General features: G+C 37.7%; 1 protein-coding gene across 1 annotated transcript; it reads right to left on the bottom strand.

Annotated features, from left to right (window-relative positions):
- Positions 1–1470: 1470 nt before the first annotated feature.
- Positions 1471–2193, bottom strand: LOC110866673. Its single transcript, XM_022115818.1, has one exon. The coding sequence runs from the start codon at positions 2191–2193 to the stop codon at positions 1471–1473; it is 723 nt and encodes a 240-aa protein (XP_021971510.1).
- Between the last annotated feature and the right edge of the window lie 24720 nt (positions 2194–26913).

Below are 26913 nucleotides of genomic sequence, written 5' to 3' on the forward strand. Positions count from 1 at the left end.
TTTTTCTTTAAGCGTTTGGAACGCTTTCTCTTGATCTTCGCCCCAAATAAACTTTTCGTCTTTATGAGTTAGTTTGGTCAATGACATAGCAATCTTGGAGAAATCTTGTATGAACCTCCTATAATATCCCACAAGCCCCAAGAAGCTTCTGATTTCCGAAGGATTCTTCGGAGGATTCCATCTTGCCACTGCGTCTATTTTTGACGGGTCTACTAACACCCCGTTTACACTAACAATGTGCCCGAGAAATTGCAGTTCTCGTAACCAGAAAGTACATTTCGAGAATTTTGCATATAATTTCTCTCTTCTGAGCGTCTCCAACACTTCATGTAAATGGCTTGCATGTTCTGCTTCATTCTTTGAATACACTAAGATGTCGTCGATGAACACTATCACCGACTTATCCAACATTGGTTTGCAACCTCGGTTCATGAGGTCCATGAAAGTCGCGGGTGCATTGGTCAATCCGAAGGACATCACGAGGAATTCGTAATGTCCGTACCGTGTACGAAAGGCCGTCTTCGGTACATCTTCCTCCTTAACCTTCAACTGATGATAACCCGACCTAAGGTCAATCTTTGAGAACCAACTCGCGCCTTGTAGCTGGTCAAATAAATCATCAATTCTTGGAAGCGGGTATCGATTTTTCACTGTCATTTTATTTAACTCCCGGTAATCGATACACATACGCATGCTCCTGTCCTTCTTCTTCAAGAATAGAACCGGTGCGCCCCACAGAGACACACTCGGTCTAATAAACCCCTTGTCGAGCAGGTCTTGAATCTGAGACATTAATTCTTGTAGCTCCAATGGCGCGAGCCTATACGATGCTTTGGCTACGGGTTTCGCACCTGGAATCAATTCGATTCCGAATTTTACCTCCCGTTCAGGCGGTACTCCCGGCAAGTCTTCCGGAAACACATCTGTATACTCTCGTACCACCGGTACGTCTTCAATCTTCGGAAATCCCTCCTTGGGTTCATTTACGTAAATCATGAACGCTCTACATCCGCGCCTCATAAGTTTATTGGCCTTTAACATTGAGCATATAACAGGATTACCCCCTTTTCGCCATAAATGGTAACGTGTTTTCCACTTGGAGATGTTAGTTTTTATCTCCTTGCGGAAACACACGACCTTCGCGTGATGTCGGGATAACCAATCCATCCCGACCACTACTTGGAATTCTCCCATCGACATTGGGATTAGATCTATTGAGTATTCTTCACCGTCGATACTCATCTTACAATCTTGACACACATCACACATGATAAAACTTTTGTTGTCACCTACTTCTACTTCTAAAGGCATAGGTAATTTTGTCAATTCAAATGAAGGATGTCGAATAAATCCATGTGAAATAAAGGATTTATTGGCACCCGTATCAAATAACACATGTGCGGGAATTGAATTTATGGCGAATATACCTGAGACCACATCGGGTTCCACCTTCGCCTCGGCTGCGGTTAACTAGAAGGATCTGGCTTTTGCTTTTGGAGTTTCTGTATGTGAATCCTTGCCATCCTTCTTCCCGACTAGCTCCAGGCATTCAGATTTCTTGTGACCCGGCTGGTAGCATTTATAACACACCGACACTTTCCTCGGGTATAATGCAGCTGTGTGCCCTGTCTTCCCACATATAGGACATAGCTTATCTTTAAACCGGCACTCGCCCTTGTGCCCTTTCCTGCAAACCTTACAATTCGGCGACCCGCCCTTCCCTTCCTGTTTCTTTGACGACTCCGTGATTCGTGCTTTCTTTGTAGGGTTTGGATTGACAATCCGCGCCCTTCGTTCACCTCTCTCGATTTGCATTTTCAGTTCAATTTCTCTTTCCCGAGCCGTGTTTATGATCTCGGTAAGAGTTTCATATTTCGAGGGAGTCATGAACTCCCAGTACTCTGCACTTAGCATATTATAATAATAATATACTTTCTGTTCTTCGGACGTCACCAACTCGTCACAGAATCTTAGTTTGTCAAGAAAGATCCCCGTGATCTTATCGATAGATTCACCTTTTTGCCTTAGCTGAATAAATTCCTCCTTGATTCGGTTAATAACTGCTTTGGGGCTGTGGTGTTTAAGGAATGGCACCTTAAACTCGTACCATGTCATTGCTCTTGCCGCTTCGCTTCCAATTTCCTTTTTCTTGTTATCCCACCAATCCTTTGCTTGACCTCTCAGGTGACCCATACCGTAAGCTACGAAGTCGTTTGCGTCGCAATGGGTTTTCTGAAACACCCCTTCAATATCGCTCAGCCATCATTGGCATATTATTGGATCCACCTCTCCGTTATAAAGTGGCGGTTTACATGCCATGAATTCCTTGTATGAGTAGCCCTTGAGCTCTCCCGATTTTTCCTTTGTTGTGTTGGTACTATCTTCCAACTTCTTGATTCTTTCTTCGACTAACGAAAGTACCGTGTTTTGAATCTTATCTATGAAACCGGATAGGCTATTTTCAATTGCCTTTCCTACTTCCTCAGCAATCATTTCTTTCATTTGCTCGGTGACTATCGGCACCGCATCATCATTACCTTTTTCCGTCATCTTTGAAACTGAAATGTTTACACCAATCATTAAACATTTCATCAATAACAAATACTTTATTTGCTCTGGTTTAGCCAAGTTCGCGATTTGCTTTAACCGTTCTCGTTTAGTGCACTTTCCGGGTTTGAGTGTGTTAACATGCTCTTCCCGTGCACGTCACTTCATATTTTTCTTTTACATTAATAAACCTACTAAAATAACTAACTCTTACCAGATGTTGATCAAGCTTGAACCGAACACATTTTGTTAACAACCTTGAGCTCTGATTACCAACTTGTAACACTCGTCTTATAATTCCATTGTTTAATCATAAAATACGGACTTTTTAAAACGAAATAGATAATTAACAAAAACTTAGTTAATAAACTAAGATGTACTTAATTATAGTGTATAAACATGGTCAACTAACTAGATTAAAATATTCCACATTCAGTAGTGTTTTCAAAACAACGTGGTTTAAACTAGATTAGATTAGCGCGGAAGCATTCAAAACTTGTGTTCGGTTCTTGATTCCCTTGCTTGATCGACATCCACAGCAAAACGAGCATCACCTATGGTCAAAACCACATCAATTGTAAGTTTTGACATCTTAATATCAAGAAAACACAAGTTCTATTGCTTAAACAACAAAAAACAAACAAAATTCTCCAATTGGGGTCTGTCGTGGCCCGCGACAGATCAAAGCCAATCTTTCGTGGCCCGCGACGTCTGTCGCATGACGCGACGGCAAAGGTGATTTGGCATCGCGCAGCGCGAGGCCTCCATTTTGGCAGTAAGCTTGTTAATTGGAGCTGCATATCTGCCCAGCATGGTTATTTTCAAATGTCAATCTTTAAACTATCATAACTTTCGATTTATGCGTCCGTTTTAGCCGATTCTTTTTCCTATGTATCCGTATTAAAATTACGGATCTAACCATGTAGGTTTCACTTAATGAAACTCGGTTTATGAACGTATGGCTCGCAAAAACCTTGTTTCGATTATTCGACCCATTAATTATATGTGCATATTGTTTATCATTCTATCCTTCAGAATTCTAGACATATTTACCCATTCTCGGGCTTGTAATTCTTGGCGTATTCGTACCATTACATGGCTTTACGCTCGTATTCGAATTTCATGCTTGTTTTCTATAATTTCAAGCATTGCCACTTTATGCAATTCTTACAACTAGTTTCTACCATTCAACCCGATAACACGGATTCATAAACTTAACTTAGTATAACCATTCATTACTAATTTGCTATCTAGCACTAGCGCAATATGAGACTTTCAACTCTCTAGGCGCAAGATCAATATAAGGACATAGTTTTGACCCGTTTGGTTGACGAGTGAAAATCCTCACTTTAATGTCAAGCCAAACTATTTTTAAACAAAGCTTTGACCCGTTTGAGTGTCAAATGGACTTCGCCACTTCAATGACACGTCAAACGCATATACTACATTGTGACACCATTAACAAGCTAAAACCAAATGTTTATAAGTAATGTAACGAGACCAAAGTCGCGTACCTTTAGAGCACCCCCTTCAAGCGTGTATCCCCTCCGACTTGTCCACTTGACGATCCGGATTCTTTGCCTAAAGAGTTCAATTCACAACCAATTTAGAAATCTTCTCATAATCATTAACGCATAATTCGCTACAATAATCAAATATGCGTTTTCATCCGATTTTTCACATTTCAATCCTCACTTAGGCATTTTAACAAACACCTAGCAGTTCTAATTTTTACATAGTTAGAATCAAGTTCATGACTTGTTATTTTCACCAATTTCAATCACATATTTTGATTTCCTCATGTCATGCATGCATAAATTCTCCAAAATTATCATAGAGGATTCAAGTAATACTACTTCTAATAACCCATATTCTTGTGTTCATCTATTTGTAAAAACCCATTTAACCCATGAATGGGTTATCATAATTTTCAGAATCTTAAAACATGATTCTTGCTAATTATCAACTAGTATTCACTCATAAACTTGTTTTCATTGCAAGTTTCATTTAATCATCAAATAATCAAGCTAAAATTCGATTTTCACAATTAACCTAGAATTTAAGATGAATCAAGACATCAAGATTTTGCATACCTTATGATCCCTTCAACAAGGTGATCACTAACTCGTGCTTGAAAATCGATTTGGAACAGATTTGGGCCTCCAATTTGATCAATTTGTCACAAGTTAGGGTTTGGTGGGGGAGTTCTTGTTCGCCCCTGTGTTTATGATCGACCAAACACACACTAAGTGTGTGTTTGGTGTAGATTATTTTTTTTAAGAACTCAAGTTTCCAGTTTGACAACTTAAGTCCCTCAGCCTCTGCTTAATTTATAATTTAGGTGTTTTAAACCACTTATATGGCATTTCAAGACTCGTATCTAACTGGGTTATCTATTCCTAGTTAGTTTGTTCTTATTTATTTAATACTTTATAATTCTAATATAAAGTTTTATATTTTCGGGGTGTTACATTTGTTATTATTTTGATAACTTTTATAACCCAACCAAGCCTTTATGTTCTTCTTTTTGTAACTATATTTGTTTTAAAAAGTTTTCTTGCTCACTTTTCTGGCAAATTTTACAATTTCAGACTTTTCAATTTCTACCAATTTGAAAACTTTGTTGATTTTATCTGAAATCACATTTTGAATTGGAAATTCAGCATCCAAGAATAATTTATCTGATCCAATCATGGTATAAACCAATCCTTTCGAATCATCATTTACAACTTTCTCGGATTTTGAATTTTTGAAATAATTTTTATGGAAACTTTCCTCATTTTCATCATGTGATTCAGACTTATCTGATTTGGTAGAATCATCTTGCAAAACACTTTCAACGACCCTACCTACCACCTCTAAATCACCATCATCATCAGATTTGGAATAGGTTATGTCAATATTATCTATCAAAACCTTTTCTTTTTCAAATATTTCCTTGCATTTATCTTTGAAAACTTTTTTAATTTTAGTAAATTATATATCTCTTGTTCTGAATTTTTCATCTTTTTCGGTACAACCACTGCATGTTTCCATGCATTTCTTGCACTGTTCAACAGTTTTATTTAATACATCAGAAGATTTAGGTTTAGTTGTTACCTCAAAAGTTGGCACATCGGCGTTTTCTACCGTCTGCTTCTGATCAGCTTCACTAGCATCAGCTTCACTAGCATCAGCTTCATCAATCAGCTTTTCCAGCTTTACATCAGCTTTCTCTTGTTTCTCTTCACCATCTTCTTCTACTAACTTCTCCTGCTTCTCATCAGCCTTTTCCTGATTTCCATCACCAGGTACTTCTTCTTTCTTTACCTTTACCTTTTCATCTTTCTGTTCAACTTCACCATTATCTTCACCTGCTTTCTCTTTCAATTCATCCACCATCTTTTCAATACTCTTCTGGATTCTCTCTTCATCTCTTTTCTTCAAGCTAGCTGTCATTACACCCCTGATTATCTTATCCAACTTCTTGAGATAATCTTTATCTGTTGCTTTCTTTAAATAAAATTCACCGGACAAGGGAATGACTGCAAGTACATCATTATACACCACCTTGGATTTATCAACAATGGATCTCCTTTTCGATTGATATAACATTCTCTTTTCTTGTCCCATCTTCTATAGCTTCTAGCTTCTTCGTACTCTTCATACATTTCTTGTATTCTACAATCTGTAAAATGTCTTTCTCTGTACGTTTTCTCTTGAAGAATTTCTTCTTTTGTTCTCTCTTTTACCTCAGCAACCATTGCAAACTCTTCTTCTTTCGCTATATATTTGCTCCAGTCGAACCCTTCATCATCGTGAATCGTTACCATAGCTTGTTTCTTTCCTCTAGAAGATCCTTTAGTAATCTGCTTTTGAACCGGCTTTGACGGTTGGTCACTGATTTGATGATAAATGGCTTTCTTATAGTAGTCATCATGAAATGGATTGACATGATCAGCAACTTCCCGGTTGACACACTCTCTTTTGAAATGACCTTTCTGCTTACATCGAAAGCATGTAACCTTTGACTTATCAAATCCCAGCTTTGTGTTTAAACCTTCTAGACATTGCCTGCCTGTGATCTCCATAAACCGCTGTGCTTTTCTAATCCCACTCGCTAAACACCAGCTGATATCGATAAGTTCCATCTCCTCTGGGTCTATCTAATCATAATCTTCTTTTTTCATTTCAGGATTTCCAATTCTTCCCGCCACCAGACTTTCATATGACTCCAGAATTGATGCTAAGAAACTCATCTGTTGTTTAGCAGCATTGATACTCATTGTTGGAGAATTTTTCAGCTTTAACGCAATTGCAATAAATCTCTTCGGGTTCTTTGGTATTTGATGTCGTAGAGGAGGAATGATAACCTGGATTATAACTTGATGAACTGCTTTTCCGTGAATCCTTTGTTTTTTCGACACTAAAAGTTGTACCAGGTTTTTGTGACTGATTGGTTGAAGGTAAGCTTCCTTTGTAGTAAAGACCAACATTTTGTTGATAAGTAGAGCTGCTCGTTTTGTTCTATTTTTGCAACTCGAGCTCATGAATTTCAATCTTTTCTATCAATGTATCCAAAGTAATCTCATCAAACAATACATCATTTTTCAGTATGAAGACAAATGTTTGCCACTGATCTGCACGTGGTAAGGCCTCGATAACTTTGTCAATAATTTCTTCCCGAGTTTTTGTTATCCCAAACCTATCAAGTTCAATTTTTAAATGAAAAAATCTCTCAATCATTTGCCTCACTCTTTCACCTTTTATACTATCAAACAAATCAAATTCCTTTTTAAGCAATGAAATTTGTTCTTTTTAATTTGCTTTCCTCCCTCAGCTTTTACTCGTAATGCTTCCCAAACAGACTTTGAAGAACCATCATGATTAGGTAATGCAAAAATATCATCTCTGGTCGATTGTTGAATAAATGCAATCATCCATTATACATGAGAAAATACTTTTCTGTCTTCAGTTTCTAGATCTCCAAGTTCAAGTTCTTCACCTTTACCATTTTTTGGCCTTTTATACCCGAATTCCATATAGAACCAGCTTTCATGAGCATATGCCTTTGCCCAGTTAAGAAACCTTTGTTTCCACCAAGTATAATCTTCAATGTTATCAAGTTTTGGTGGTTTAGAATGAGTTCCGTAAAAGTTTTCATGTTTTATATTATCATTTATAGCTTTAGAAATACTTTTTGGTGCAACAGTTGGTGTCTCGTTTGAATCGGAAGTGAACGCTTTGTAAAACTTGTTATAGAATTCTTTAGCCATGATTACCTGCAAAAGTCAAAGAAGGTCAAACACGTTTGAAAATAAACTAAAATCTCTACTGGTCTGGATGGCCGTTATCCGGATTAACTGGTCCAGATGAGGTATGGTACGGATGAACTTTGATCCGGATGAACTATGGTCCGGATAGACTTTTGGTCCAGATGGACTTTTAGTCCGAATGGGCTTTTGGTCCGGATGGGATTTTGATCCGGATGAACAATTAATAAGCTTATACGTCCGGATGAACAAGTCTACCGTCCGATGGACAATGACGTTAGCAAACTTAGTTCCGAAGTCCATGTTTTTTACTGATTTGAGTATGATTTTGTTTGAATTTTGATCTGAAACTTTGTAGGATTGTTCAAAAACATTTTTCACACAACATATTCAAAATTCAGCCAATTTTAACCGTGAAAAGTTATAGATATGAGTTTTCAATTCAAAAAGAAATGTAGAAGACAAGTAGAAGAAAATGTGAGAAGAAGATGATGATTTTGGCTCTGAATCTGATGAAGAAGGTTGAATCTTCGTGTCTTCAATCCGTGCAATTAAACACCCGCTCTGATACCACTTGTGGATTCTGATCCTGGATTATTTAACCGTTGAATGCGTACAAACACGTGAAATGTGTGGAATCCAATCACGTGTGTGAATTGAAGACGAATATGTAATTAACAATGATTTCTATTACTGATATATAGAGTGTTTACACCACGAAATCAAATGGATAGAGTTTCCCCACTTTAGTCTCCAAAAGTTACAAATGACCAAGACCTACACTAGTATTTATAGGCACTACCCATCTGGACGGCTGTACTTAGCGGATGACCTCCATCCGGACGGATGGACTAAACTTTTAATCTTCCGCTTGAACATGTTGTGCATTCGTTCGGATGGACCTTGTGTCCATCCGTCCGAATGGACTGTAAATTTCAACATGTTGATATTCAACTCAGTTCAGCACCGGTCTTGTATCATTTGATTAAGCTACGATACGTGATTGAAGGAAGTGATGGACATTATGCACTCACACAAATTTCTAATCGGGTATGGATATTGAGTTATATTTTAATTTTTTTTGGTTACCGTGTTGCAGGTTTTTTGGTTGTTTTTTTAGAGTGGATAATTGCTTATTGCTCTTGCAAAATGGTGTAGGTGGTTTTATGGTTCCGGTAAGTTTCTTTTATCCATTGTTTTTGTGTCCTTTTTCTTAGTTCTTTGTGATCATTGTTTGTGATGGTGTTGGCTGTCATGGTTTTTAACTCACTAAGACTTTTAAGATGTTATGGAATTGGTTTATTTTTGTTAGTTTTGTTACCCTGTGTTTGTTTTGTTTTTAGTCGCTTATGTGATGTACTATTTTAGGCAATCTGGCCAAGCAAGTCATGAAATTCGGTAAGAGTTTAAGCAACCAGATCGACGACACGCTACTAGAATGGATAGACAAGTTCTTATCCTACAAAGAACTAAAAGAACGGTTGAAACTCATCAGAGATCTGGTGACTATTGGCAGACACGGTTTTCCGACGAGGATACTAGTGTAGAGGAGGTTATGGAAGGATATAGTAAGAATTGATCCGAAATGTTAGTTGCTTTCGTTTTTCTAAAAGTGATTTTGTATTTGTTTTAAGTTTTTTTTTAAACATTGGTTGGGGATGAACCTCGGCCCATTGAACATTCAATTTGTTTGTTGTGTTTTTTTTTTCAACTCTTGATTCGAATGCGTTGTACAAGATGCTCTAATTTCTTAGCTGAAATTTGTAAGAGTTCTATTGAATTACTCATTCAAATAAAGCATTTGTCACATAAGTTTTTTCACGGTTTAAGTCCCCGCCGCAACGCGCGGGGGTACTAACACAAGTTTATAATACATTCTAAAAATTATATAACATTTATAATAATTTTTAACAGAAAAAATATAACATTTAATAAAAATATATATCATTCGTACCTGATCAGTTTTGTACGAAACTTTAGGCTAAGCGGGTTGCTCGTCACCCAATGACTCTTGCGCGTAAGAAGACTCACTAACGTCTTGTTGTACACCGGAGGCACCACTAACGAAAAAGTTATTGCCATAATCTTCTTGTCCGTATGAGGCATCGTAACCGACTTCATAATACGGAGACCCATAACCATGATCATCGATAGGCATGATAAACTGAAAAAAAAAAAACAACGGTTAAATCATAATGACACATCTAAAAGCCTTGATAATAATAAGTAAATATATTTTTACCTCATTTAGATCTCGAAACAACGGTTGGCGAGGCACAACAAACTAAAAAACCAACGGGTAAAAGGTAATGGTAAGTTTAACGCCGAATAGTAAAATGTAAATAAATACTTACCTCGTTGAGGTCTGGCAACAACGATTCATTATGATGGGGATGAAAGCCGGATACGACCTCCTCCGTGTGATCATCATTTCCTCTCCCATCGTAAGAATCAGGGACAACAGACCCCTCCTAATACAAACAGTGTGCTAAGTATTTCATAAACAAAAAAAAAAACAAAACTAGTTAAAAAAAATGCTATACTACACTGCTTTCCCGAATAAACGTGCTCGTGTTTGTGTCGGACAACTCGCCGAAAATGTAATTAAGGTTGAACCAAGACATGGTGTTTGGGAATGTAAAGAAAAAACGAAGACAAATTCCCAGAATATGAATCGTCTTTGTCTTCCATCATCGATTATAAAGGCCAACCAGAATGTAAATTCACAGTCCAATACGGGTCGTATAGACCTATACGACCCGTATAGGGCTGACGTCAATCACTTTATGTCACTGTTGAGTGACAGAAAGCAACCTCGTACTATAATACGGAATGTATAGGCCTATACGATCCGAATAGGGTTTGCATGTGTACCCTATCTATCAGCATTGAAGGACAACCTAGGACTAATACACATCGTATAGGCCTATACGATGCGTATTAGTCCGCATGAGGGGGATAGTGTCGGCCTTTGACTGACCTTGGAAATTGAATTTAACCTAATACGTATCGTATAGGCCTATACAACGTATATTGGTGGTGTGTAGGGCTGCAAACGAACCGAATGAACACGAACAGGACCTTGTTCGTGTTCGTTTGTTAAGAAATATATGTGTTCGCGAACCGTTTGCGAACACTTATTGAACGAGATTTTATATTCGTGTTCGTTTGTTAAGTTAATGGACTTGTTCGTGTTCGTTTGTGTTTGTTTGTTAATTTTAGGCAACGAACAAAAACAAACGTTGACGAACACAAATGAGCATAAACTAATGTTCATGAACACAAATGTAAACAAACGAACACAAGCAATCGTTCATGAACAAAATACATAATACACTGAACAAAATATATAATACACTGACACTTATTAAATATTTAATTTGTCGGAATTTTAAAGTATTTAAATAAATATAAAAACTAAAAACACTAATTAACTATCGAACACATTACTGAATGTTCACGAACATAAACGAACGAACACGACATTTGTTCATGTTTGTTCATTTAACTAAATAAACGAAATTTCTTGTTCGTGTTCATTCGAACGGTTCACGAACTGTTCGCCGAACGTTTGGTTCGTTTGCAGCCCAAGTGGTGTGGATTTAATTTTTCAAAGTGTCTAAAAAATACAACCCAATAATTATACGCGTGGTTGACGGGGACTAAGATTATATACCCAATTCTCATTTGGTACTATAAAATTATAGAAAAAAAGAGAGAATAAGAAGATAGATAAACTTAAAAGATATAGATGAAAGGTCAACAAATTTAACAATTGATAAACTATATCTTAAATATAGAGTGAACTGTTAAAATCATCTCAAAGTTTTAGATACAATTGTTAGATCCATCCAAAAAGAATTGTTTTCTCAACTAGACCACTAAGACCATACGGTATGGACGTGGAAGTCCCTTTACGACGGCGTGGGGTCAAATGAGTGGGTGAAGTGGAGGCTCTTGATTATTGAGTGTATTTTAGGTTTGTTTTGATTGGTTGATATTTATTTTTTAATTGTTTTTCTTCTACGCCACTTTCCCACCACGTGCTTTTTTTTCTCCACGCCACCATGCCGACGTGGTTGCCATATGTCGCTCCACGCCCTCCCTTCAAACCCCTTCACACCGTGTAGTCTAAGGTTTCAAAATAGTTGCCAAATTCATCCACTTTTCTAACCCTATTAAAAACAAATGCTAAATGAGAGGTATTTTGATCGATCTCTTTATTTATTTAACTTTCCTAGTTTTTTAACCCAACGGCTCTAATGAAAATATAAAAAAAAATAATTTGAATGTTAATTACATATATAAATTATTAGTATTTTTTTTGAGCGGCCAACAAATATCTTTATTAATACTAGCAAGATGCTAGGCACCACAATTACAAATGCACCAAACAAAACGGTGCACCGAACATCTCGCCAAGCGAGCCAGCTAAGATGAAGAAACTAGCAAAAACAAGAAACAACTCCAATCTTCCCACGTCATGGCCGCCTTTTTCGATCTATTTTTTTACTAGAAGCAAGCCTAAAGATTTTACCTCCTCCAGCATTTAAAAAACATTTAGACGCAAGTTTTTAAAAATAGCATTATTTCGCGTTTTACAGAGACACTAAACAGTGGTCAAAACTACTCCATGAAGAGCCTTTTTCCTTTTTCTCGAACCTGGGCTATAACCAGGTAGCTCCAATAAGTTTCTGATGTCAAAGGCGAGTATTAGCGGAACTCTACACAAATTGCAACATATTGCAACATATTGCCATATTGTTTGTGCAAAATGGCAGGCAACAAAATATGATCACAAGACTCAACGTATTCACTGTAGAAAATACAATTTAGGTCCGGTACACCAACCCGTCATGATGCTAATGCCTTTCTTGTAGGAAGCTTTCGTTTACCGCCCTCCACGACACGATTCCAACTTTCTTCGGGACCCAGTTATTCCACACAAAGATACGATCAGGTCTCGTTCTATTGAACGAGCTCATAATATGCTTAATACTCACGACAAAGAAGATATCCGATTTGCCCAGTTGCCACACGCACCTGTCCCTACCCGTCGCAAATGATACAGCCCTTAGCATACTAGATAAAGCCCACATATCTTGTTGTTCGCACCTGCCAATGTGTTAGGGGTATCGGATCAGAGTAGGCTCGAGCGGAAGCGTAACAAACACACACACACTAGTAGAAAATAAAGAACACGAGAATTTACGTGGTTCGGTCAAGGTGACCTACGTCCACATGTTGCAACTAGGGTTTTACTTTTATTAGATGCTCACAACTGTTTTCAGAATGACACAGATTACAATTACATCATAGGTATTTATAGAACAAGATTAGGGTTTCCTACTTGGTCAACAAGTTAATTATGTGGGCCTAATAACTAGGGCCGGCTAACCCTAACTAGGGCAGGCTAACCCTAATTAGGGTCGGCTACCCTAAAGCCTACGAACCCAACAATCACCCACTCGAAGGCTTTGCATAGTCCACAAAGTGCATCCAAGAAACCCATCACCGGTAACTTCAGTAATCTTTACGTTCAAGTCTTCCCAGCCTCCAGTTCCAAGAACAAGCTAAGACTTCAATCACATCCAAGCCACCTAGTTGCAACCAAGCCACCTAGTTGCAACCACACCTCTCATCAAGTACATCAAGTACCTGAGAGACCAGTTGAAGCTCCCACAAGCTCCAACCCAACAGTCTTATCTGACCCATTCTCTATCTCAACCGGCTTGCACGATCCACTAGCTCCAGAGATACACCGAGAATTAATACCACTCTCCACATTTTGCAAACTATTTCCAGGAGAGCTTTTTTCTTCGGTCGGAATCTTCGTCTTCAAAACCCAACGGTTCTTTGTGATTGTACCCGGAACACGACCCATGCTCCCACTATCACCAAATCCCCTGACTAGCTTAAACTTAGACCCCCGACCACATTCAACTGACATCCCCAAAGCACCAGGATTCAAGTTCGCAAATTGAACCCTCTCCCGCTTACTAGATTCAGTGAACCAGACTTTCTGTTGTACAGGGACGACTACTCCCTCAACAGGTATCTCAACTAGATACAACGATCCTCGTCTCCTCCCACAGGCAACAACCATCAATCACCTTCCACTTCCCACCACCAAACTTAACATCTAGTCCCTGTTTATCCAGCTGACTAACAGAAATAAGTTTCTTCGCTAAACCTTGAATTACCCTGACGTTCTTTAAGTTCCATGTAGTGCCCAGTGGAGTCTTCAGATTGACATCTCCCATACCCGTAACATTAAGAACATGACCGTTAGCTAATCGTACCTTTCCAAAGTCTCCTTTTTTCAGATTCACCATCGTCTCCCCGCTGTGCATGGCGTGAAACAAAGAACCAGAATCCATAGCACAAGAATCTATAGACTCTTCACAGCAAACCAGTACGTCACCGTCAGATTCATCTGACACAACACTATTTACATGCTGGTTACCATCCTCTTTCTTAGGATCAGGACACTCATTTTTAACATGCCCCTTTTCACCACAGTTCCAGCACCTCACATTCTTCCCAGCTCTAGACAAGCTTTTCCCATGATTCCCACTGCTTCTGTTTTTACCTCTTCCCCTGCTAACACTGAGCATACCAAAAGTAGATCCTCCACTAGTGTTCCTCCGGCGAACGTCTTCACCCAAAACACTATCCTGGACCCGATCAAACTTCAAATTTCCAGTTCTAGCAGTTTCAGTGACCGTTGTCACAAATCCTGACCAGCTATCAGGTAAGGAAGATAACAAAACCACAGCCTGAGTGTCATCATCCAACTTCATGCCCACAGTTGCTAACCTGGACAAAATTGAATTGACTTCGTTAATGTGATCAGCAACTGAACTGCCTTCGTTCATTCATTCTCATATTAAACAGTTCCCTTATCAAGAACACCCTATTACTGGCAGATGGCTTCTTATACATATTTGACAGAGCTGTTAACATACCACGAGCAGTTGTTTCTTTCATGATATTAAATGCAACGCTCCTCGTCAATGTGACACCTGTATCACTTCAATCATCAAACAAATGCCAAACCCATGAAATATTGTATTTCATACTTTAGGTTTGTAAAAATATGTGCATCATTTGCACATATCAATTCTTGTCCGATTTCAAGCTCTAAATCGCTTTCTGGAGGTTATACGCGCACGGATGCGTAAATATAACCAGTTTAATGCAAGAAACACTCCGTAATAGTGAAATAGGCTTAACATACCTTAAATAACCTCCATATAACTTAGAAATAAGTTTTGGATGGTTTGGTGTGTTGAAATCAAGTTTGTTCGATCGTAGGGACTAATTGTGTCAAACTGCGAAACTATACCGATTCGTATAGTAACGAACCTTCCGGAACTTGATCATAAGTTAAATATGCCCTAAATATCCTTTACATAGCTTAGAAATAGGCTTTGAGGTGTTTGGTGCGCAAAAATAAACTTTTGGTCATTCAGGGACTAAAAGCGTCAAAAAGTGCATAAGTTTGCATTTTCGCGCATATCTTACGTTCTGAATATATGCGGACATCCAAAAATTTATGTAAGCATTAAAATATTTTATTTTAGTGTTTGGCACAAGAAAATTCCATTCGTCGCTAGATTTGGATCGTTTTTGCGTTCGTTACGACTTCCGTCGTAATTAACCGAACAACGCAACCGTACGACCAAACGAACCGACATCCAACATATTTTTTAACATGTTTTGAGTTCCCTATACTTTAACTTCATTTTAGAGCCTTGAAATGAGGTTAACGGGGCTTAAACGTGTCAAAAATGAGCCGAAACACATGTTTCTGAAGTTCAGGGACCAAAATTGACATTCTGCCATAGTTATCTTAGGAAGGGACCAAAATGAAAAATCTAAATTCCAGCTTTTTCCAGCTGTTCCCCTCATTTGCACATGGTTTTAATGAAACTATGGGCTCCCATGGTTTCACAAAACCATGGGTACATGTGTACGGATGAGATCGAAGCTCGTTTTACGATGAACGATCCTAACGGTTCTAGATTTCCTATAAATACCCACCATGTTTTCATTCATTCCTCACATTTGAATCTGATTCAAGCTCTCTAAGTGGAAGTATATGCTTCCTACCTGAGAGAGAATCGGGTTCAAATCTTGCGGGGACCTTCTTTAAGTATTCTTTCGCGTTTTTCATTCGTTTTTATCGTTAAAGTCAAACTGCGTTTGACTTTCTGCATTGACCAGTTTATGGTCAATGCGAAGTTCGTTTGAACTTCATAACGTGAGCATAATCACGATGGTTATAGTCCCTAGTGACTATACCTACTGATTACCACGTTATCTAGGCTCAGTGACGAGTCGTAGTTTCGGCCAAAATGCGTTTTCTCGCGTATTTTGTAACCAAACTACTCTAGGGTATTAAAACAATTTGTTTTAATACCAAACCTGTTTTCTAACTTAACTAAACATGTTCTAGCATGTTTAGCTCGTCACTTTTTAGATTAGTGCTTATGTAGGGTTGTAAGGTAAGCGATCTAAACAATCGCTTATACTTTCGAACCCGACCCGTTTGGTCGATCATTAGGATCCGACCAAACATGTTTAGTAACCATAGTTGTATAGGGAATAACCTTCCGTGGTTATACCTTATGGTCACTTCATTTAAGTAGTTGTATGATAGGTAGTTTATATGTCTTAGGTAAATTACCAAAATACCCTTTTTATGCATAATTGATATTTAAGCATATGTAACCCAAACTTTTGTTATTTAACTAATTATGCAACATAATTGAACATGTTTAGGCATATAATACTTTTCATAAGACTAGTTAGGCGGTCCGAACGCGTTTTACGCAAACGACGCGTTAAAGTAGCGTAAGCTACCTAAACTGGTCGTGATGGGTCGTAAGCACTTAGGATAGGTTTCATTTTAGTATGTAGGCCTTGTTAAACCATATCATATGAGTTCCCACACTCATTTGGTTTACGAGACCTCATACTATCCGATCTCCCGATTTAGGTCCGGTTTATATATGTAGTTATCAATATTAGGTGTCGCTTGATTACGTGCTCTTCTAGCTTTGCTTGGTGGTTATCCTAGGACTTCTAAGCAATCTCAAGTGAGTACATAGTCCCCTCTTTTACTGTTTTCAATTGTTTTGGGGTGAAGCATGTGTACCTATCTGTTATTTTCATGATTTCAAAGTATAATTGATTATACATGTTAGTACTTATCTTTTGACAAACTAAATGACTATCTATGGTTTAAACACTGATTTTTTCAAAGATTATAAAATTATTTGTTGGAATAGTACTTATTTTTGGTTCACCAGACCGGTTGGTAGTATGATATAGCGCTATAGGATTTGACACCCCATTCCTGTTGTCATGGTATGTCTGAAACCAATTTGTTGCTCCATCCAAATAGGGATTGCCTTTGTGGTATTTCTATAGTCTCAAAGCTGTATTTTGATACACTAGGTCTGAATGAATTCTTAAATCACATTATTTTTGTATATTAAGTTATACTCCCAAAAGTATAGTTTGATATGCTCTCATATGGGATATTGTACAAAAACCAACATATATTTTGTTAATCATTAAAACATAGTTTGATATGTTATCTTCATAATCCAAAACATAGTTTTAATATGTTATTTTCAAACCAAAACATAGTTTAATATGTTATTTATAAATCCAAAGTATACTTTTGATATACTACTGAAAACTTATTTATGTTACCAACTAAAGTATGGTTAATATAATATTTACTTAATGACTGGTTTTTGGTTAGTGTTTAGATAACGGGACGGGTGTAATGTGATGAAAACATGGTAGATACGCCGGTGGTACTTCTTATATATATGTGTTTTTGTCGCATTACATACCGTGGCGTTATTTAGTACACTTGGGTTAATGGTTTTGGAACTAAAATATATTTTAATATATAACTTATTCAACTTTCTTAAAACCGAAGTATATTTTTATATATACTATAGATCTTTTTATCAAAATGTTGTTTATCAAACAATATATTTTATACAAACTCATTTTACTTAATTATTTAATTACCTATGTATTATTATTTTGTATCATCTAATTTCTTATAAATTTTGGTATGATTTTTAAAAGAAAACCTTTTTCAAGGATCATGACTACTTTTATTAAAACCTTTTCTTTAAACTTATAAGTCATGAATCCTACATCAATAAAACCTATGTATCTCACAGGCATTTTTATGCTGAGGTACCTATTTTTACACATGTTTCAGGTACTGCTCTGTGATGATTGATGATATATGCTACACTTAGGATGGACTCGTGCCTTAGCGACTTTAAAACTTGAAAGATAATAGTTGTACTTATTTGATTGTATTAAAACAATGAGTTCATTTATTCAATAAAACAATATTTCAATTTTCCATGTGTTATGAAACAATGATTCTGTTACAACACTCCCCGACGTTTCCGCCACGTTTTGTTGTTTTACGTGGTCGGGGTGTGACAGAAAAGTTGGTATCAGAGCCAATGGTTATAGGGAATTAGGTTATTAGTGATGCTTTGACCTAGACTATAACCTTCCTAGGACCCTAACACAAGTTATCTTGTGTTTAGTTTTAAAACAATACCGTCACTTATTCTTAGGTGACAACCACAATAAGAACACAAATTTCTATCCCGCTTTGAAAACTAATCGTCTGTTCTAGGATGATTTATTATATGGTTTTGTACCCTTTAAGTTTTCAAAATCCCGTCAAAGTTTGGTCTAAATAATGTAAACACGTGCAAACTGGAAGGGTGGGTGCCTGTACCCTGGGTCTTCTGTCTAAGGCTAGAGTGTTCGTACAAATCCACAGTATCGGACTAGTCACTCTTACCTGGGAACTCTTGGGGTGAGTGTCCACTTATAGGAGAGCATGTCTTCGCGATACATTATATTGACCCATGTACTTTGATTAGTCACCGTCTCATTTGTTTGCCTTAGGTAACAAACAAATGATCGCAATTTTATGCATTGCTATTCTGTTTTCATTTCCCTTATTTCCTCCCAGGTCTCCCATTTTCTTCATGGTGTCTCTTCATCGCAACAACAATGTCCAAACTAGGTGCTGCAATTGTCCATCAATTAGGCGTCGTACTACCAGAAGGCCGTTGATTTAGCTATCACCGTGACTCGTCTCAAGGATGAAGCCATACAAGGGAACCACTCCTTAGAACAATCAATGCCACCGTCATCATCCGAATCAAATACCTTGTTTCAAATGTACCCATAGTGGACGGTGGAGACATTTGGTTAACATGTGCCGCTTTGCAATCCAAAGCAAAGCTGTTACAAATCCTGCTGCTACTTAACCTTCAAAATCTGCATCATATGTCGCCTGGCATATCTAGCACCTCAACCTCATGAACTTTCTACCTTGTATATCGACTTAAGCACGCCTAGTGCAAGGTGTCGAAACACCTCTCGTTACACAAAAATCCAAAATCCATATAGGATCTTTCTCTCCTCATAATTAGATCCTTATGGATGATTATCAATCAAATCGGAGACCTAAATTGAATTATTCATATGCCTTAATACGTATATTACGATTCAATAAGGATAAATCCGGATTCCTATTAAGATCTTTCTATCTCCATAGTTAGATTCTTATGTTTAAAGTGCCAAACGAAATCCACGAATTGGATTCCTGGTGTGCTTTAAATATCCGTGCCCAAATATAACAAATTAATAATCAAGTTAATCAATTATGTGCTTATGTGTTTTCTTATATGTTTTGTGTGATCCATCCAAATCCTCATAAAATCTTCCATATCTTATATGAGGGATTCATAGTAGGATATCCAAAAGTACTATCTTAAATCCTTAATGGACTTCTACGTTGTAGTAAAGTCCCTTGGGTTTTAAAGTACTATTCTATAATTGGACCCCTTGAGTGGTCTAGTTAAACAGATTGATTTGAAAATCTGGTTAGGAATATCATGTGATGATATAACTGAAAAGATCCCTTAAGTGGTCTATTTAAGGAGATCGTACGACAGTCTAGTTAAGGAGATCATGTGTTGATCTAGTTAAAAAGATCGTTCATTGATCTAGTTAAAAAGATCCTTTGGTGGTCTAGTTAAATCGCTTCATGTTTATTCAATTGGTTTTTCCCATACGCATTATGAAATGAATTGTGCGGACTGTGCAAGAAATTACGTAATTATGGAGGCCTACATAATTATGGAATTTAGTGCACAGAAACCACAGGAAGTTTTGTCATGTGTTAAGCCCTATAGTAACAAGAGTAATGATACGGGAAAAGTCTTGTACTTTGACCGATGTCATTTTATCTTACACCCCCCAATTTTGATTTCAAGCACACACAAGTTTCTATGATAATTCTTCATAAGAAACGTTCTCCTGTCTATAGTTTGAAACTCCATGTTTTATTACTACAAAGACTTCACTTTGAGGGTTGACAATTTCGCTAAGAATCCTAACATGGCCCAGAGTTTACTTAGGGTTCAATGGATTTATTTGAAAGCGAAACCGTCACAGCTGTCTTCACAAGTTTCCTCTAAATAAATTTCGGGACGAAATTTCCTAAAGTAGGGGAGACTGTGACACCTGTATCACTTCAATCATCAAACAAATGCCAAACCCATGAAATATTGTATTTCATACTTTAGGTTTGTAAAAATATGTGCATCATTTGCACATATCAATTCTTGTCTGATTTCAAGCTCTAAATCGCTTTCTGGAAGGTTATACGCGCACTGATGCGTAAATATAACCAGTTTAATGCAAGCAACACTCCGTAATAGTGAAATAGGTTTAACATACCTTAAATAACCTCCATATAACTTAGAAATAAGTTTTGGATGGTTTGGTGTGTTGAAATCAAGTTTGTTCGATCGCAGGGACTAATTGTGTCAAACTGCGAAACTATACCGATTCGTATAGTAACGAACCTTCCGGAACTTGATCATAAGTTAAATATGCCCTAAATATCCTTTACATAGCTTAGAAATAGGCTTTGAGGTGTTTGGTGCGCAAAAATAAACTTTTGGTCATTCAGGGACTAAAAGCGTCAAAAAGTGCATAAGTTTGCATTTTCGCGCATATCTTACGTTCTGAATATATCCGGACATCCAAAAATTTATGTAAGCATTAAAATATTTTATTTTAGTGTTTGGCACAAGAAAATTCCATTCGTCGCTTGATTTGGATCGTTTTTGCGTTCGTTACGACTTCCGTCGTAATTAACCGAACAACGCAACCGTACGACCAAAGAACCGACATCCGACATATTTTTGAACATGTTTTGAGTTCCCTATACTTTAGCTTCATTTTAGAGCCTTGAAATGAGGTTAACGGGGCTTAAACGTGTCAAAAATGAGCCGAAACGCATGTTTCTGAAGTTCAGGGACCAAAATTGACATTCTGCCATAGTTATCTTACAAAGGGACCAAAATGAAAAATCTAAATTCCAGCTTTTTCCAGCTGTTCCCCTCATTTGCACATGGTTTTAATGAAACTATGGGCTCCCATGGTTTCACAAAACCATGGGCACATGTGTACGGATGAGATCGAAGCTCGTTTTACGATGAACGATCCTAACGGTTCTAGATTTCCTATAAATACCCACCATGTTTTCATTCATTCCTCACATTTGAATCTGATTCAAGCTCTCTAAGTGGAAGTATATGCTTCCTAACTGAGAGAGAATCGGGTTCAAATCTTGCGGGGACCTTCTGTAAGTATTCTTTCGCGTTTTTCATTCGTTTTTATCGTTAAAGTCAAACTGTGTTTGACTTTCTGCATTGACCAGTTTATGGTCAATGCGAAGTTCGTTTGAACTTCATAACGTGAGCATAATCACGATGGTTATAGTCCCTAGTGACTATACCTACTGATTACCACGTTATCTAGGCTCAGTGACGAGTCGTAGTTTCGGCCAAAATGCGTTTTCTCGCGTATTTTGTAACCAAACTACTCTAGGGTATTAAAACCATTTATTTTAATACCAAACCAGTTTTCTAACTTAACTAAACATGTTCTAGCATGTTTAGCTCGTCACTTTTTAGATTAGTGCTTATGTAGGGTCGTAAGGTAAGCGATCTAAACAATCGCTTATACTTTCGAACCTGACCCGTTTGGTCGATCATTAGGATCCGACCAAACATGTTTAGTAACCACAGTTGTATAGGGAATAACCTTCCGAGGTTATACCTTATGGTCACTTCATTTAAGTAGTTGTATGATAGGTAGTTTATATGCCTTAGGTAAATTACCAAAATACCCTTTTTATGCATAATTGATATTTAAGCATATGTAACCCAAACTTTTGTTATTTAACTAATTATGCAACATAATTAAACATGTTTAGGCATATAATACTTGTCATAAGACTAGTTAGGCGGTCCGAACGCGTTTACGCAAACGACGCGTTAAAGTAGCGTAAGCTACCTAAACGGGCCGTGATGGGTCGTAAGCACTTAGGATAGGTTTCATTTTAGTATGTAGGCCTTGTTAAACCATATCATATGAGTTCCCACACTCATTTGGTTTACGAGACCTCATACTATCTGATCTCCCGATTTAGGTCCGGTTTATTTAAGTAGTTATCAATATTAGGTGTCGTTTGATTCCGTGCTCCTCTAGCTTTGCTTGGTGGTTATCCTAGGACTTCTAAGCAATCTCAAGTGAGTACATAGTCCCCTCTTTTACTGTTTTCAACTGTTTTGGGGTGAAGCATGTGTACCTATCTGTTATTTTCATGATTTCAAAGTATAATTGATTATACATGTTAGTACTTATCTTTTGACAAACTAAATGACTATCTATGGTTTAAACACTGATTTTTCCAAAGATTATAAAATTATTTGTTGGAATAGTACTTAATTTTGGTTCACCAGACCGGTTGGTAGTATGATATAGCGCTATAGGATTTGACACCCCATTCCTGTTGTCATGGAATGTCTGAAACCAATTTGTTGCTCCATCCAAATAGGGATTGCCTTTGTGGTATTTCTATAGTCTCAAATGTGTATTTTGATACACTAGGTCTGAATGAATTCTTAAATCACATTATTTTTGTATATTAAGTTATACTCCCAAAAGTATAGTTTGATATGCTCTCATATGGGATATTGTACAAAAACCAACATATATTTTGTTAATCATTAAAACATAGTTTGATATGTTATCTTCATAATCCAAAGCATAGTTTTAATATGTTATTTTCAAACCAAAACATAGTTTAATATGTTATTTATAAATCCAAAGTATACTTTTGATATACTACTGAAAACTTATTTATGTTACCAACTAAAGTATGGTTAATATAATATTTACTTAATGACTGGTTTTTGGTTAGTGTTTAGATAACGGGACGGGGGTAATCTGATGAAAACATGGTAGATACGCCGGTGGTACTTCTTATATATAAGTGTTTTCGTCGCATTACATACCGTGGCGTTATTTAGTACACTTGGGTTAATGGTTTTGGAACTAAAATATATTTTAATATATAACTTATTCAACTTTCTTAAAACCGAAGTATATTTTTATATATACTATAAATCTTTTTATCAAAATGTTGTTTATCAAACAATATATTTTATACAAACTCATTTTACTTAATTATTTAATTACCTATGTATTATTATTTTGTATCATCTAATTTCTTATAAATTTTGGTATGATTTTTAAAAGAAAACCTTTTTCAAGGATCATGACTACTTTTATTAAAACCTTTTCTTTAAACTTATAAGTCATGAATCCTACATCAATAAAACCTATGTATCTCACAGGCATTTTTATGCTGACGTACCTATTTTTACACATGTTTCAGGTACTTCTCTGTGATGATTGATGATATATGCTACACTTAGGATGGACTCGTGCCTTAGCGACTTTAAAACTTGAAAGATAATAGTTGTACTTATTTGATTGTATTAAAACAATGAGTTCATTTATTCAATAAAACAATATTTCAATTTTCCATGTGTTATGAAACAATGATTCTGTTACAACACTCCCCGACGTTTCCGTCACGTTTTGTTGTTTTACGTGGTCGGGGTGTGACAGTCAAAGCCAATGTAATTTTACCTCTTGCCTTTTTGTCCTTTGAGTTCCAAATTGCTTCGGCAGCTTTCTCGATTCCAGCAGGTTTTTCTTCTAGTACCACATCCAAATCGCATTCACCAAGCAACGCCTCAATTTGCATTCTCCACCATGCAAAATCAGTACCGTTGAACTACTCGATTCGGAACTTCCCGTCTTCAGCCATAACAAACGAGAAAACCAGAAAAAACCACAAGGAACCAAACAACCGAAACCCGAGCAACTTTCAATAAACCAGAAACCCGAAGTACCCGAACCAACGACTTCTCCTGCAAACCCGAGCGTAAAATCAGTGAGCAACCAGGGTTCAAGAACCGAAACCCTAATCGCCAAACACCCCAAAACCTCCAGATCTGCAACAGCAAACCCTACGGCGCAAACCCTAGACCTTACGAGCCGTAACCAGAGAATAGGTACGGGCCTTAAACAAGTGAGCGGCGATGGCAGCAACAGCAGATCAAGATCTCTCGCCTAGCTCTCTCCTTCTCCTGCGATAACTGTGTGAACCGTGTATTTTACTGAACCTTTGGCTCTGATACCACTTGTTAGGGGTATCGGATCAGAGTAGGCTTGAGCGGAAATGGAACAAACACACACACACTAGCAGAAAATAAAGAACACGAGAATTTACGTGGTTCGGTCAAGGTGACCTACATCCACGGGTTGCAACTAGGGTTTTACTTTTATTAGATGCTCACAACTATTTTCAGAATGACACAGATTACAATTACATCATAGGTATTTATAGAACAAGATTAGGGTTTCCTACTTGGTCAACAAGTTAACTATGTGGGACTAATAACTAGGGCCGGCTAACCCTAACTAGGGCAGACTAACCCTAAAGCCTACGAAACCAACACAATGGGCCTGGACAAATCCCACAGAAAAACCAGCCCGTAATTGTTGTGGCTAACACGTTCCGCTACACTACAAAGTTTCGATTTTTCCAATGAGAACAATCGAGGGAATAATCGACAGAGTGGCAGCTCCCTCGTCCAACAGATTAACTAGAATGAGGTGTCAAGACCATCCGCCACTACTGATTTTTTAGCCCTATTCAATCTTACCCCATACTTCAATAATAAATCATGAATCTGAACGATCTGCTTCCAAGCCCCCCTTAATGATACCTTCGCCAGGATAGTCGTCCATAATCTAGAATTGTGATGGATTGCCCATATTATTCTTCTCCATTGGCCCTTTTTTTCTTTTTTAAATCACCACCACCACTTAGCGAGCATAGCGAGATTCGCATCTTTAGCGACCGGAAACCGAGGGCACCATATTCGACGGGGGCAATGGTTTTTTCCCAGGCGGCCCAATTCATTTTTGCTTTTTTCTTCTGATCCCCCCCAAAAGAATACCCTCCTTAATTTCTCAAGATAGTCTATAACTTGCACCGGAGATTTATATAATGAAAAATAATATGTCGGTAACGAGTTTAAAACCGATTTCAGAAAGGTGATCCTCCCCCCCCCACCCATACGATAAGTGCTTTGCCTTCCAAATTGAGAGACGACTTTTGAAGACTTCCACCACCGGTTTCCAATTGCGAACAAGGTTCATGTTGGCACCTACTAGCAACACCAAGTGTTAAAGGGAAACAAACCTCGTTTACAATTTAGGATGGCCGCCATATTTTGAATTTCCACGTCCCTCACCTCGATGCCATAGACACTACACTTAGAAAGATTCACTTTAAGCCCGGATGCCAAATAAAAACATCTAAGAACCCTACGGAGGTTCGAGACATTAGAGATGGACCACTCCCCGATGAACATAGTGTCATCCGCATACATAAAGTGTGTGACATATGTGCCACTACTCGTACACCAAAGCCCTTTGAAAAGACCAATAGAACCCGTCTTCTTCATAATGTCGGTTAATGCTTCCATGGAAATAACAAAGAAAAATGGTGAAAGTGGATCTCCTTGCCTAAGCCCGCGAGAACACACAAATTCCATCGTAGGCGAGCCATTTACCAAAACCAAGGCTCTAGTCGTGATTACTGTTGCCATAACCCACTTCCTCCACCAACCCGAAAAGTTCATTTGAGCCATAATCGAGTCAAGAAAAGCGCAATTTACCGAGTCATAGGTGTCACACCGTCAAAATCCACAAGCGGAGTATTACCGCGAGGCGTCTGACTGACCAGGATCATATCACTAATCATACTGAACGATAAGTAAAATAAAGTAAACCACCACAATCAGAACATTTAATGTTCACGAAAAAATTATCCCAAAACCAAGTTTAAGGGTTAGCGGAAGCATAAAGTTTAAAACTCATTAATAGTTCGAAAGCATAATGTTTAATATTAGGAACCCGACAGTTGGTTCCCTGCCACAACGTCCACTCCTCGTGCAAGCTCCAGCCATGTGCCTAACGACCTACAAAGCATGCAGTAGGGTGTCAACACAAAGTTGGCGAGTTCACAGTTGTTTTGTTTAGTGTTGCTCCAAAAACCATTAGTTTGTCAATTTACTTTGTTCTTTATAAAAACATGTCATGGGGAGCTACCCCCACTGTTTTAAACTACTGGACCTGTTACCATACCGACTACTGACTGTAGTTAAGTTGAGTGCCCCGAGTCAATGTCTATCATCATTGACCAAGTGCCCAAGTATATTAGTCCACTCCCGTCCTCTGCGTCACGGTGTGAGGCTTGTCAAACCTAACAGCGCTATTTAACTAATAACACGTTCGCTATTGGCCCGGCAATTAATCGGTATAAAAATGTGTGGAGACTTTCAGATAGAGTTCCGTCTAGTCCGCTTAAGACATGTAATATAAATAACGGTTTCCGTCCCTCACCAGGGGGATGAGGTTGTACGTATTCTACCCAAGTAGAATACGCAGGTTGCATCCCACCCAAGGGGGAGAGTTGTTGTTTGTTCCGTTCCCAAACCACTGGGAATTGCATGCTTTTAAGAAAAGTGTGAACTCACCTTAGATTAGCTCGGCAGATAAAGGTCAGTTGAGCTAATGTGGTCAACCCATGTCCTAATATGGTTAG

This window comes from Helianthus annuus, chromosome 7 (genome assembly GCF_002127325.2).
Source record: "Helianthus annuus cultivar XRQ/B chromosome 7, HanXRQr2.0-SUNRISE, whole genome shotgun sequence".
Lineage (NCBI taxonomy): Eukaryota > Viridiplantae > Streptophyta > Magnoliopsida > Asterales > Asteraceae > Helianthus > Helianthus annuus.